The 15,981-nt window shown below is 32.0% G+C and overlaps 1 protein-coding gene across 3 annotated transcripts in view; it reads left to right on the top strand.

Annotated features, from left to right (window-relative positions):
• LOC106785006 overlaps nucleotides 1–15,981 on the top strand; it is a 31,758-nt gene that overhangs the window by 1,282 nt on the left and 14,495 nt on the right. The window contains exons 1-3 of one of the 3 annotated variants that reach the window (XM_014745099.1): nucleotides 891–965; nucleotides 1,041–1,356; nucleotides 4,125–5,559. In XM_014745099.1, the coding sequence (XP_014600585.1) occupies nucleotides 4,215–5,559 (1,345 nt within the window). In that variant the 5' untranslated portion in view covers nucleotides 891–965; nucleotides 1,041–1,356; nucleotides 4,125–4,214. Of the gene's footprint in view, nucleotides 1–890; nucleotides 966–1,040; nucleotides 1,357–4,124; nucleotides 5,560–15,981 lie in introns of those variants that run through there. The other 2 variants (XM_014745098.1, XM_014745100.1) reach the window with 2 other exon arrangements.

The raw sequence follows: 15,981 nt of genomic DNA, 5'->3' as shown, positions 1-15,981 counted from the left end.
GATCTATGAAACAAGATCTATTATATCCGAACACATAAATTAAAAAAATAAACAAGAAGAAGAAGAAGAAAGACATACGAGACGCCGCACAACGAGAGAGACCACCATGAATTTATCGTCATTTTGCATTATTCTCTTATTGGTCGGAACCATAATCCCGAGACCTAAATGATGCGCTTGATCGCGCGTTAACGAAAGCTTAAAAAAAAAAAAGGATGCGCTTTTCTACGTGGACATATAAAGAAAAATACGAAACATATTAAAAGCCATTTGAGAAAAAGAGAGAGAAATAGACAAGGGGTGGGGCTGGGGAGGGGGAGAGATTTGCATAACCAGAATCGGCGTTAATCAAGTACGACAAATGCATTCCGTTTCAACTTCGTTCTTACATTTCTATTTCTTTTTATTTCCCTTTTTAATTCATTTAACAGTCAGTAATATCGACTTTCAATTGCAATTTTTACTACACCCATTTATGTTCCTGTTTTTTTTTGTCTTTGTTTTTTAATTAAGTGTGACGTATTTTCTATACATGTGTTGGAATATAAAATGAATTATTCATTATTATTATTATTATTATAATAAAAATGTTAATATATCTCAAGTCTCATATAAGATTGAGACAATTGGATTAAAAATAAAAAAAAAAACGAAGTAATTATAATCTAATTATTCGGAAGAAAAAATATGATACGCATTGAAATCAACATAAATCAGATACAATAAGCGTTTAAATATCATACGTTATAAATTTCAATGTTTCTCCTCGTGCGAATATTGTTATATACATATATATATATATTGTAATTAAAAATAGAGCAACGACCGAGAATAATATTCGAAAGGTAGATTAATTTATCTACAATTAAGATATGGAAACGGATAATTTAACGAATTTAAGAGAAAATCATGTTGAGGAAAAGCCAAGTGCCGTTTTATGAATAAAACTGAAGGATTTTTTAATGGTAACTTTACCAAGATGGAATATCGGTCGTAATATTCCTCTAATGGAAAATTCATGAACTTTGTTTTTGTTGCAGAATTAACGAGAGAATCGTTGTCGGGGCATAGCGATTTCCGTTATTAGGATTCCTCGAGCGAAACGTAGAGCAGAACAAACGTTGAGTGAGAAAACGAGAATACGAGAAAGAGAAAAAGAAAGAGAAAGAGAAAGAGATTTAGATCGAGAGACCTAGAGATCTTAAGAGATCGACTAAGAGAAAGAAGGATAGGAAACTGAATGCATCGAGGTCGGGATACATATATCGTAGACAATCGAGTGCAACGCTGTTATTTTTCAAATCGCGTGCGTTACACTACGCCTCCTATCGAAACGCATCGTCCGTAACATTAGAGGTACGTAATTGTTAAGTTATTTCGCATCACGAGTTAGCCTTCTTTCATTATTATTATTATTATAATTATTATTATTACTAAGCTTATTAATTATAATCGATGAATCGATATCTTTAACTATTCTTTATAGATTCGATTGATTACCATTTAAGGATTTGTTTTTAATTGTAAGATCCAATGCTATAACATGAAAAGAAAAATATAAATTACATATTGATCTCTCATGATAAGTTTATTTATATAAGTTAAAATATATATTCTATTTTGTAGATTACATTTATTTTTCTTTAATGTAATTTGTCGTGTACTATGAAAAAAATAAGGAAAACAAATACAGTACACTATAAATGGATAATAAATAATAAATAAGTTAGATTTAGGAAGTAAACCTGAGATGGTAATCAGTCAAGCATTTATGTGCATACTTACGTATTACATATAGTAGATATATCATATATTTTTTAATAAAAAATTATATTAATATGTTTACTAAATAATTTAATTCATTATTTTCATATTATACTGTAAGAATATGAAAAAAAAAAGATCACTTTGAACAAATTATCTATCTTATGGAGAAAGAAAAAAAAAATGTTTATTTTTTACATATAATTTAATATATAATTAATTAAAATATATTCTCATATATCTCGATGAAAGTTATAGAATAAAACTGACAGAACATTGACCTAATACACATATAACAATCTTCTTTTTCACGTTATTCAATATCGTCGTTGTTTTACCTTAGTATGGCCTTATCCTTTCTCACAGTTTACTTCGGCACAATCGTTGAGCGAGGCCAACAGGAAATATATCTCCTTGTTGTATTGCCTACGGAAATATAAAGTAACAATTCGCATGCAAATAAATTGTTTATGAGATAAGTCGTTCAATAAATACGCTATAGAAAAATTCAAAACACAAAATAATCAGATCATTTAAATATCATTCGTACGAACAATTATAAGAAATGCATGAAAAATACAAAACTCACATTTGTTATAGTTATTCTTTTTTTTTGTTTTCTTCAACGACAAATTAAATATCGAATCGAATCAATATTTTTTTTTTTTAAAACAAAAAACCCATCCAAAAAAATTCCATCAATTTTATAAACGTTAATGCTGCACTTTAAACGTGTTTAATTTTTTTAAACGAGACCATAAAAAATGATCTATTAATTTTTATAACGATGCTGTGTTGCATTTCGTACGTGTTCTCAAACTATAATACATAAAATTAACTGCATCACATACGTCCGTTACTTGATACATAAAACACAAACACTTGTCGATATAATCTAATTATCTAACCAATACAAACCTAATTCAAGTACATAATGTAATATAAAAAAGGATGTACCTACCATACGTATAAGTAAGTATAATAAGTATAAGGCTTATTATAACGGATTCTTCATCGACATAAATCAATAATCATCAGATCGATCTATTTATCGATCATGCGTTCTCTTACAACAATCGTTCCGGACGATCGACCTCGGTGTCCATTTATGGCAACTTAGATCATTCCAATTCTTTTTCTCTCTCTCTCTTTCTCTCTCTGTTTTTCTATTTATCTTAGTCAGTCTCTGAACATATAATTAGAACGTGCAATACTCTTGCAGGGATTAGAGTAATTAGAATACGGGTGGTACGTACTTGACACGACTATTTGACGAGAGTTTCGAGACGAGAACGTTTAACATTTTACGGTGGTATAATACGCACACCTACACATATATACATATGTATATTAGTATATGTACATATATGCATATTCGATGTTTTGCGTGTCGTAAGATGGCCAGGTCGCTGCCTACATACTGACACCTACCTTCTATAAAACCTTCACAACTATGTACATGTATATTAATGTATATTCATGTTTATCATGCGTATGTGTATTCATGTGAGTATTCATGTGTATATTCACGTGTGTATATACGTATTTATGTGCGTACGTGCGTATATATTTGCGTATTCATATATATATATATATATATATATATATATATGTAGAAATGTATGGACGTTGACGTACTTCGAGCTTAATTCACGCCGATTAACGGTCATGCGAATAAAAGTCAAAGTCTAACCCACGTCTTTTATTCGACGAATGGCTTCTTAAGTGATAATAAAGCGGTATATGACCGCCTTTAAAAGACAAACGTTTTAAACGTGTCCGTCATCGTGCCTACTTTCCATAGCACGTTTCCCAATTTTCATTTCTTTTTTCTTTCTTTTTATAAGATTTGAGGATCGAAATTAGGGTCTTCCCATGTTTATCGTTATCAGTCGTGAATAATGGGTAGTATAAATTTTGTTAATTATATGTCGGTTAATGTGCTGATTGTTTTTTAAGAATTTGTTCATTCGAAGGTTTAATTTTAGGAAGCCAAGAAAAAGTTCGTGTCGTTTTATTCGATAGAAATGAACCTAAAAACGAAAGACACAACAGAAATTTTCTCGATTAGATAACAATAAGAAAACTGAAGTATATTTTTGTGGGTTAGGGTACGGATAAATTTAATGCGTGGTCTTTATGGGCTACAACTCAGGACTCCATACGAGTTCAAAAATAAAAATAAAAATAATTTCAATGAAAAACTGAAGATAAAATAAATTCTACAAAATAGCGAATGATAATTTCCACGATTAACCCAAACTTGAGCTAATTGGGTAGGCCTCAAAACAGTGTTTATCCGAGGCCTTTGGGAGGGTTCAAATTGTGAGCTTCTTACTAAAATTATTTTCTTTTTACAGGTACACCCTGGGCGTTATGCGAGTATGGCCAATCTTCAACTCCGTTGAACCAACAACAACAACTTCGATTCAAGCATCAATAACAAAAAAATGGTCTATAGAGGTAGCTTGCAAACAGATGATCCAAGAGATGCACCGAAATTGGTCAGAATGTCGCCACTTAGAACGAGCAGACCCAACGGTCCAGTTTACAACACTTTCGGAACTTCAACGCCAATTAAAAATGTTTGTCACGGACCTTACATCGGACCTATCGATGCAAACCGTGCTAAACTTATCGAGGAGAGACGATTAAGTCGTGAAAGAGACATCGAATCAATGGAGAAAGTGATTATGAGGACAACTGGATTAAAAGTAGGTGCACCTAAGCTTCGTAATATCAGTCAAATACGAGAAAGCGTGTTCGTTGATCCGGCATTGATGCCGATGGGTCAGATCGGTAGATCTGATGTTCGAGGTCGTCCAAGAACCATCGCGATTGGATTGGAAGAATCTAACGGTAGAGTTTCTAGAGTTCAAAGTTCAATGTTGGCTGATCTGAAAGACCTGGAACGACTTCGGAATACTCCGCCATCTCAAAGGAACGTGAAAACTACGAAGAAATTGGATAAACCTGAGATTAGAAGTTCTATGACAAATTTGAAAAAAAATTCAACAGGAAATCCGAATAAAATTCGATCGGATATTATGAAAATACAACAGATGTTCCAGATTCCTGATAATAATACCAAACCGGAGGTTAGGATTTCTCAAGAGAGGAAGTCGAGGGTCGAGCACGAGAAGGATGATAAAAAGTTGGCTGGGGAGATCAACAGGACACGTTTGCTGGCCCAAAAGCTCTTGGAGGCGTCTCGAAATAACCGAGACGCGTTGAAGGATCGTTATGGTAATACCAAGAACGCGTCCTCGAACAAACAACTACAAACGAAGGAAGTTAATGGTAAAGCTCCCTGTAAGAGTACCACCATTCAAGAAAAAAATCTTGACTCGAAGCAACCCAAGACCAAGACCAAGACCAAGACCAAGACTACACCAGTAACTATCACGACAACGACGACGACTGAGAAAATTGAAACGAGTTTGAACGAACCGCAACCACGACCACCAATTCGTAAAAGAAGAGACTCGAGGAGTCGAGTTAACGATGATACTCAAGTTAATCCTTTGGAAGAAGATCTTGATGATATTTCGAAACATTCGTTGAGTTTGTCCAAAGGATTCGACAACAATTGTCAAAATAATTCGAAATTTGTACAAGGATTGGATAGGCCGGATATATTGGATGGACTTTTGAAAGAATCCGATCAACAGCTGGAGGATTTGAAAATGGATTTAGGGGAAAGGGGAAGATCGAGAAGTCATTGGAGGGGATTTATACAATCGATGAGATTACACGACGTCGAATTACATTCGGATAGCGAGGATCAACGAAAAGGTAAGTAATCTTTGTTAAACAATCTAATATGAAATGAATATTCGTTGAATATTTGTAAATTTTGTTAGACATTTAACACATATTCCTAAGATACATATGTTTCTAAACTTATCTAAGGAGAATGAATTTTACTTGATGTTTGATTGGATTAGCAAAGTTAGCGGAGATGTTTAAAATGACGGTACAACTGGCGTGGCCATTAATCCCTTGGTTGGCCTGTGGCAACCCCTATTTTTAGATACCCCTACTCGTTCACTCGCTCACTAAGTCAGTCTCATTTACTAGTGTAGGTCAGGGTGGTGTGTGACTAACATATGTCACTACATATGGATTTGGCGGGTGAAACAACCACGTAACGTTTTCCTTTTCTCTTGTCGCAGGAAAAGACATGTAATGACAAGTCAACCGAGTCTAAGTTATCCTATTTCATTCCTCTATCTTGGTTTTACGAATTCATTTCTGGAAAATTAGAGCTATGATTAATTTCGTATCACGTCTTATAAACGTCCGTAACCTCCGTTTATATTCTCAAAAAGAGAGTAGAAAGGAAAAATGAAAGAAATAGAATATGGGGGACGGGGATACGAGGAGCCTGTTAATTTTATCTTCGTTTTGATACCTTAGCGATGAAAGTGCCGTAAGCTAAGCCAAGTTAAGCCGAGCCTTCTCCTTCGTTACTTTTTTTAGCTTTTAAGTATCCTTATCTACGACATTATCTAAATACACACGAATATACTCTATCTCTAGTTCGTTGCACGCAACGAGTTCGGATAACAGGATAACTTGGTAGACTTTCAATGTCTAACTATAAATCTTATCGGAAGGATGTTTCTCGTAGTGTCCTTTGAAACAACGTCGTGAGGAAGTTAAAGGAAAATTTGAATAATAAAAAATTGAAAAATATAAAGACGGTAAATATCTTTTATAGAAAATCTTAAAGATAAGATTCTCCGAGTATCTTTTAGATAACGGATAAAAATGTGAGATTAAGAAGTTTTTCGAAGTATCGTTTGCTCGATAATAATTGTTCGCAAATGACTCGGCTGAAGTTCGATCAATTTGGGTTAGAAATATATCAAAGGAAATGTTACTCTTCTCGTGGCTCATGTTACTTTCGAAGTTCATAGATGAACGCAACGTTCTACAGATCGTTCGTGGATCGGTTAAGCTCGCGGTTTTAATGTCACGTTTTCTTTAGGAACAGAAGGTCTCTCAGTGCGAATCACTCCGCATGCGGATTCTCACGAACTGAACTGAGGGAAAGTTTATTCGATAAATGAGAAGGACTTTAGTATACTAACATGGATTATATACACGAATATATCATATATGTGTGTGTATGTGTGTATATGCGTGCATGTATCTGTCGAAGGATGAGCAACGTACGTTCATTAATAGCTCGACGACACGCTATCATTTTTGTTTGTTGCTCGAGCGTTAAATTGCACTTGAGTCGCATCAATAATTACCTGACTAAATCGTGCTTTACGAATTTATACGATTTTTCTCTTTTATTTCTTTTTATTTTTCTTTTTTTCTTTTTCTTTTTCTTTTTAAATTAATTATTAAAATTATTAAATTATTTAATGCATTACACATATTACACTTTGTTCGATAAATTGCAAACGACAATATAATAACGACAATATATAATTATAAATAAATTAATAAATTTAACAAATCATTTTTTTTATACTATGAAATATAATTATCGTTCAACGCAAATTTCTGTAAATTGCGTACAAATATCTGAACTTTATATCCAACGATACAAATCCCTAAAACCTTAGACAAAGAAAAATAAAAATAGAACTAAAAAGAAAATAGTAGATAATAGGATACACTCTATGTTAAGTTGGTGGGTACCAAGCGATAGAGGTTTCCGGTTGCGATCGATCGGCACGTTTAAGTCATTTTTATCTATAAATGCGTTGTTTCCTCTCGGCACACATCCGAAATATCCGGATTCCCTTTCTCGGTAGGATATGGGTTGGAATGGTAGGATACTTCCCTATATCTATATACACATACATACATACATACATATATATATATATATACACACATATATAGGCGGTGTCGGCCCTTGCCCTTGAGTCTACGCCCTAATATTGATCTGAGTTCCTTTCCAGCCCCCTTCCCCACTATATTCTCACCACCATCACTATCACCATCACCATCACCATGGTGGTGGTGGCCTATGCTACTCGTCTATATTCTGCGTATCTCTACACACACATATACAGGGACATACATACGTACGTACAATGAAACGCATCGGCGTAACCCCTCTCTTCCCTTACCCCTCTACTCTTCTTTCTCTTCCTCCTCCTGTCTCACAACAGTACATAACCAATCGTTGGTACCATCGTGCCACCCATATGCCACCGATGTGTTTTACTCGACTCTCAGTGCAAACCTAGCTGTCAAACGGTCAACACTTTCCAGACGACCGAATCTATCCAGTTGTGAAACGTTGAATCGTCTTTATCTTTTCTTTTCTCTTGCTTTCTCTCTCTCTTTTTCTCTCTCTCTATCTCTCTCTGACTACTATCGTCCATTACGGCGCACGATAGCTCGCGCTCGATCCCTCCAGCTCGAAAAAGATGTCAGTACAGATGTGACCACGCGACTGGGATACACGCGTTCCGAGACCCTGCTCGAGATGATGGTTCTTTGCGACGTTTGCGATCAAAAAGGTAACAACGATCATCCTTATTTATATTTATCTACCTTCTATTTTCGAATATATATATGTATGTGTGTGTGTATGTGTGTGTGTGTGAATTTACGTAGGTAGCTACTTGTATCTTATTTTTTTATTCCTTATCTATTATTTTTATTCTTATGTACACGTGCCTGCATATATGTGTATACGTGTCTATTCGATAGCCCGGAAATTTCATATCGATTAATATTATTTTCTTTAAAACATCTCGGATAAATCTTAGATAAAAGTTGGTATGGGTTTTTTTTTTTGACAATTTTGAATAACGAAAAATTGTGGATATGTATATTTACAATAATATTTAATTAGATATCATTTTTATTAATCGAAACGAATTTTCAAAGCGATTACGATAAAACGTGAATGGTATGAACAATTTTCTAACTTAACATAGAAAAAAAAGGAAAACAGAAAAATTTTTGTCGGCACGAACTTATTCGTATTTTTTCAACGTGGTCTGGAAAACTTGTATAATAGAAAGAAAATAGACGGACAATTTTTTAATACGCCAACGTATACTTATGATCAACCTACGTGTATGTGCTGTATAGAAAGTGGGATATTTTGTGTGGAAGAGGGGGGAATAAAATAAAAACAAATACAGAAGAAAGATTAGATCCGATTGTCTTTCTGTTGAGTGTGTCAACATGGGGTAACATGTAATACCGAAGATTAATCGTTTTCCGTAAATCATTCAATTGTCTCTATCACACTTGGACTATAAGCTGAGTGCAGTAAACTCGTGTCACTGTTCAACTAGAAAGCAATACGTTCTTGTGACAATCATTATTCTTTTCTCTTCTAACTTTATATAGATTTTTATCTTCTTATATAAATATATATTTATTTATTATTATGTTAATATATATTTATTTATGTGTATTCTCATATTTTTCTTCAATTGTAAGATCTCTCGCGTGCATTAAAGATCTCTCTCGTGCAACTCGCACGAGGTGAACAACGTGTGCGTGTGAGTTTACCTGAGAAACGTGCACGTGCAACTGAGGAACTGGTTTGATCTCGAACTATGTGCCGCTAGATACTACTAGTTACCCCGTTAAAGGTTAACGGATTCCAATCGAAACGATTTCTTAGTTTTTTCTTTTTTTTTTTTTATAATTCTTATTCTTTGATTTATATATATATATATATCCACCCTTGGGGAATACAGATTAAATTATCTTCTTTCGTGATTGAATTTTGTACATTGAATCATCTAAGATTAGATTCTTTCTTGTTTACAAAGTGTTGTCACCTTACTCGTCCATGTTTAAACATTTAACTTCTTTCTTCTACGTCTCCAAATTCAATTTAAATTCTTATTAAATTATTCGTCATATCTTTATTTTTGAAAAAAAAAAAAAAAATATTCAACGATATTTTCTACATCGAAATTTGGCTTTAAAAAAGAAATTGATTTGTTTACGAAAAAAATAGAGAAAAAATGAATAATTTAAAATAATTAAATAACAATTAACTTAACGAAAAATCTAATTAAGAATTTGGAAGAAGAAAAAAATTGTCCAACGAGAGTATTTTCCTATCTCCTGTGCTTGTATTATCGAAACTATTTAAATGGACACGTTTAAATAGAATTAACCGACATTCCGATTGAAAGGGAAAGCGAATTATCTTGACCTTGAAAGGTTGAGAGAGGAGTCGACGAGGAGCTTCTAAAATCGATAGAGGATTCTCCTCCGTTTGCTATTCGTGCAACTTCGTCGTCTTTCTCCGCCAAATATCCGAATCTCCCGAAAGCAAAAGAGAAAATTTCGTGCAGCAGCTGCTACACGTTCGATGTGAAACGTGTGAGTTAAAAAGAAAAGAAAAAAAAAGAGAGAGGGAAAGGGAAGAAAATAAATAAAAGAAAAAAAGAAAAGAAATAAAAGAGAGGATTCATGGTGAACGCCTGACATTTTCACCCCATAATCATGCGTACCACCACGTAGAGAAACACGTTTATGAAACTCATACTTATGTACATACACGACACACACACGTGCGTATACATTTATACACATGCATAGATACTTAAGGTTACGTAACACATAGGGTGAAATCATTTAGACGTGCTTCCGTAAGCGCAAACGAATCGAATTTCCTTTATATCTCCTTATGGTGCTCGGTTTTATCGTTAAAGAATTAATCGTGTGCTGTGTTAAACTATACTTCTAACAATAAATCGACTTATTTACGCAAGACACCCTTTTACATAATTATCATTCTTCTCTTCGTCGTCATCGTTGTCGTCATCGTTGTCGATGTCGTCGTCGTCATCGTAGTTGTAAGCTAAGGGGTTGATACAGATTTGTTACTTTGATCGTGAAGAATTAACAAAGAAAGATGTGTGCAACGAGGGGGTGGAAAGTTCACTCGAGTTAAGAAAATTATCGACGGGGTTGACACTTTATCGAACCTTTTTTTTTTATAATATTTTATATGTCGTATATTTATTCTTTGAGAAGTGTTCTTTTTTTTTATTTTTAAATTAAGTATTTTCCTTTTTTAAAGGATTTGAGGGGTAACAAATTTTTTAATTTATCCTGCATTGTGTTATATTCGAACGGGTTGAAAAGTTTTAAGCCTTATTAAAACAACTTTTCTTTTTCCTTTTTTTCTCTATGTCAAAATTGGTTTTACTTTTAAAATAAAAGTTTTTCTTTCATCGAGGCTTCAATCCTTTTTAAATTATTATTATTATTTTGCGTGTATATCTTTTCACTTGGGATATCTATTATATATATAAAAAAAAAAAAAAGGATAAAAAATTGAATCTTATATCTCTAATCAATTTTTAATTTTATGCACGCTTAGATACAAATATAGATACTATATTAAATTAGCGTTTATTCTTATCATCGTCAAAATAGACATCTGTTTTCTTCTAAACGTTCATCATCGCACGATGTTATCAATGACGATTGATGACTGCTTTCTTGTCCCACTAACGACTAATAATGCGTTTTATTTTCTACACACACATATCTTTCTTCCATTTTATTATTAAACATATATAAAATAATTTTTATTATGCAAAATAATAATCTTATATAATTGAAAAATCAAATAATAATATAACGATAACATTATACACATCCAAATACGTTGTTATTATTATTATTATTAATATTATTATTATTATTATTATATAAATTTCAATGGAATAGAAATGAAGTGAAAATAAAGAAAGAGAATAATGTAATGATGATGTAAAGCAAACAAGGGAGAGAAAACGTCATAATAACGCATATAATGCGATCGTGTACCGTAAATTCTCTTCTGAGAAGAGTCAGATTAAAATGGCAGACTAAGCGGCTCTATAGATTACAACGACAAACACAGACGAGAACCGACAACTATAATACGTTCTGGAGCTCGGCGTAAACAAGTCTCGTTATAAGCTTAATTACGAGCAGTCGAAAGTGCACGTGCTCCTGTTCTGTTCTGTTCTGTTCTGTTCTGTCCTTTCATTTGTAGTGGTTGTTCACGTTTCTCTACGTTATCTATCTCTCTTTTTTTTTTTTTACCTTTCTTTCTAATTTTTTTATCGATTGGACAGCTCGATAAAAAGTTAAAATGAAAGTTTTCATTTATTTATTTTGAAAGTAGTTACATTTACGTTCTTGCAATTATATTTAATTGGGTGCGCAGAGATTCATCAAAAAATTCATTATATTTTCACCTCATTTAATATTGATTTTTCTGAATTATGGAATGCATATTGGTAGGGAGAAAATATCATTTCATAAATAAAGGTAATTTTTGTTTAATTATACTTCTTTTTTATAAGCTTGAAAAATTGTTGTTATATCGCGTAAGTTCTTCGATGTAAATTAAAAATCGTAGAATTTAATATATACATATATGATTTCTTTTTTTTTTATTTTATTTTAATTATCGTTCCCAATCTATTCAAAAGTAGGTTGGATTTTTTTAGATATCAAAAATATGCGTTAGTTTATGTTATTATATATTTTTTTCTTCTTCTTCCAATAGGATTTGTCAAGGAAAATGAATTTTCTTTCAAAATTTGTCGCTGTTTTTTCTCGTTGTAATAAAATGTTATTTTAATCGTGTTTTTATGAATATAATAAAATTCAGTTAGCAACAACATTGATGTAGTATACGACTAACGCAATATGTTACTACGCAACGTGAGAGAAAAGTTTGCAAAAGGACTTTGAAGCTTTATCGATAGTCACTGTCGGTTGGTTCATACGATCGTCACTCTCCGAGCGTTCAATTACCCTGAATTGCCGGTTCAATGGGTTGCTGATAATTCCAAGTCAATTGGTATGATATATGTTTTGCCTTATGCGGAATATTATTGTTTTAATGGCAAAATAATAATAATAATAATAATAATAATAATAAAATCGCATTAATATCGATAAATCAAATCCTTTGTTGTTCACTAAGTATTCATATATCACGCATATAAATGCAAGTATACCAGATTAGTTTACCCGGAATATTCGTGCTGATTAATATTTTTGAAAATCAAACAATTGTTCTGAAAAATGTACGAAAACTGTGTTTCCACTTAAATTTAATTATTTTTATATAATAAGTTGCTTTGTTTTGAACAACCTAATAAATTAGATTGGAGCATTAAACTTATATGTATAATTATAGTATAGAGGAATATAACGTGAGAATTGTTTATAAATGATTTAGAATCAATGGTAAGAATGTTCATGATAGTTGACATAATTAAATGCTCACGTTCACGAAGCTGTAGACATTACAACGGATGAAGGAACAGAGAGGGTCTCTGTAACTCATTGGACTTTACGTTGGTCCGGAGGCGCCTTTTCTTATCGTACAAAAGAGAGGAAGAGAAAAAAGATCTTATCAAAAGTATCCGATGTATTATTATCCGACTATTCCGGTATCACGTTCGTTCACTCTTACGGTACTGAAAATTGTTACACGCTGTGTGAATCTTCTTCCATCGAGGTCACGATCAGTTACGTGTGTGATTATGTTAATTACATAAAAAGAAGATAAAACTTTATATCAAAAGAGAAAAGAAAAATTCGTAAGATAAAGAGAATTCGATATATATTTAATTGATGAATTTAATTAAAATTTATATGAAACATTTTATTTGAAAATGAAATTTATGTGATTGAAGATTAGATTTTCGTGATTATTTTAATTAACTAATATGTTATTAATTCGAATTAATCGAATAATAAGAAATTTAATTTATACGAATTTAAATGTTCTCGAATGAAATTTTCGAGAATATTTGTTGATGCGATTACTATTAAATTTATTTATAAATAGTATCGATCGAAGTTATTGATAAATTTCGTTTTAAACTGATTCATGGTGTTGGAAGATGTATATGACTGCTGATAAGAAATTTATCAGCATAGGAAGTGTCAACACACCATCGATCGTATTGCAAGTGTTAAAGTGATGAGTTTAAGGGTTACATGAAAAAGAGAGAGAGAAAGAGATAGAGATAGATGTATAGAAAAACGTCGATGACGCACGATAGACATTCATCGATCTGTAAATATGTGTCACATATTTATTTAATTATGATTTTGATAAAAAAAGATTTTTTTTTTAATGCCCGAAAAACTTTTGACCCACCTCGTTTTACGCGAATGAATATTTTTTTTTTTTTTTTTCAATATTTTATTTACTAATTTAATAATATTTAATAAATTTGCTGTTGCGATATTGTTATCGTTAAATAAATTGGTATAAAAATTATGTAATTTGATTGGTATTATACAGTGAACATATATAGACAAGAAATTTCACAAATGATTACTTATAAGATTTTCCCACATCTAAGATAAATATAATGACGAAATTCCGGGAAGCGAAAGAAGATGAAATTTCTCAGCGCCAGTCAATAATTTTCATCTTTTGTATTCTATAAGTCAATGATTGCTTGAATTGAGATACAGTTCTTTTCTTTTGGTTTACCATTCTTCCGGGCTGAGCAATGAGGTTTCAAAACTTATTCTTTTTTCTTTTTTTTATTACGTCAAACCGGTAGTTTAGGGAACCTTATTCTCAACAATAAATTCAAAATTATTCGTTTATCGTATTAAAAACAATAAAAAATATTAAAAAATAATCTAAACACGGAATAAAATATTAGGGTTACCCACAAAGTTCTTGCCGATTAATAATTAATAACTTATTTATTAATGAACATACATACATATATAAAAATAATATAGAAAATAAAATGCAAATATATTAATTAAATTCATTGATTAAAAACAATATATTAATTTTATAAAAATGTAAATCGAAATAATTTGCACATTTAATATGAAACATTTGTTTAGTCGTAAATCGATACGAACTACCCGAGTAACCCAACAAATATAATAACATTTTTACAGCATAAACAAATTAAAAATATAATTACTGTTATCGATACACTGCATATTTACGATTTTTCAAATTATCGATGCTTATCGTCTGAAGTGTCGACATTTGTAATTAATAATAAATTCATTTTACTTTATCTCGAATCATCTATTACTATTATCACAATGATAATCACTGTTCTTAACTATAAAGAAGGATATAAATTATTATCTCCATAATTCACATACGTATACACACACATATATATATATAGAAACATTAAATAATCTATGGTGCTTCTAATGTATTGATGTAAAAAAAATACATTCTAATAGTCAGTTTAAAAGTCATCGTACTACATAATCATTGATGCGGGCTCAGAGAAAAAAAAAAACAAGAGCTCGTAATTCCCGTAAAGTATAATATAATACTCGTTCGATCGGACTGATTATTTAGTTAATTTTTCAAGCGGAAGTTCTTCGAACGGTAGTTCACCAAGGCTGATTGAAATTCGATGTAAAGATACTGTTTCCTGCCCGACAAGCTAGAAACGCTTCTTCTTTCTTGGCGAACATTGACACCAGCCTGCTTACTCAACTTACATGTGTGTATATATCTAAAAACACACACACACAAACACACGCACATACTAACTCGCATATGCACTGTTACCACCAGCTAATCTCGCGTGCACTTAAGCGTTCTCTAACTCGTGTACAGTGTGACGATCCGGTCAAATTTTATTGAATATTTTCTAACACAATAGAAAAGAAACTGAAGTTTCATCCTAATATTTTGTGTTCTTTCAATTCCAACCAGCCCTCCTTCCTTTTCCCATTTCTGCCAAGAAGATCCGAAAGCACATTCATTTTATCTTCTTGTATCTTTCTCTCGTTTGTTACCGTATGGAATCGTAAGTTTTCTTGCGTTACATCCACGAACATATAATTTTCTCATTATTTACGAACCCTAAATCATAAAATTTCTTGCATATTTATCGACCGGGGCTTGAACAAATCGATGGAAAATATGATCGATGTAATCGCATGATTCCAATACGTTCAGCCATGTTGCAAATATACCGAGACTACGATTACGTGTATTATGATCATCGAACGATGACGCGCAAAAAAACAGTGTTTCTCCACTTTTTATATATATATATATTTTTTTTCTTTTCTTTCGAACTTTTTTCTTTCTAATTCTCAATAATTCTTTTTAAAACTCTTTTCATGGGGTAATATAATCGTTATTAATTGAATTTATGAAATTGCGCGGATTTAAAAGTATGGAAATTTACTTACCGTCGTCGTCGTCGTCTGTGTTGAAATGATAAAACAAATTATAAA

Source organism: Polistes canadensis, unplaced genomic scaffold (genome assembly GCF_001313835.1).
Source record: "Polistes canadensis isolate GaletaPanama2010 unplaced genomic scaffold, ASM131383v1 scaffold_43, whole genome shotgun sequence".
NCBI classification, from domain to species: domain Eukaryota; kingdom Metazoa; phylum Arthropoda; class Insecta; order Hymenoptera; family Vespidae; genus Polistes; species Polistes canadensis.
The sequence above is the reverse complement of the archived record's forward strand: the minus strand, read 5'-3'. Positions and strand labels throughout refer to the sequence as shown.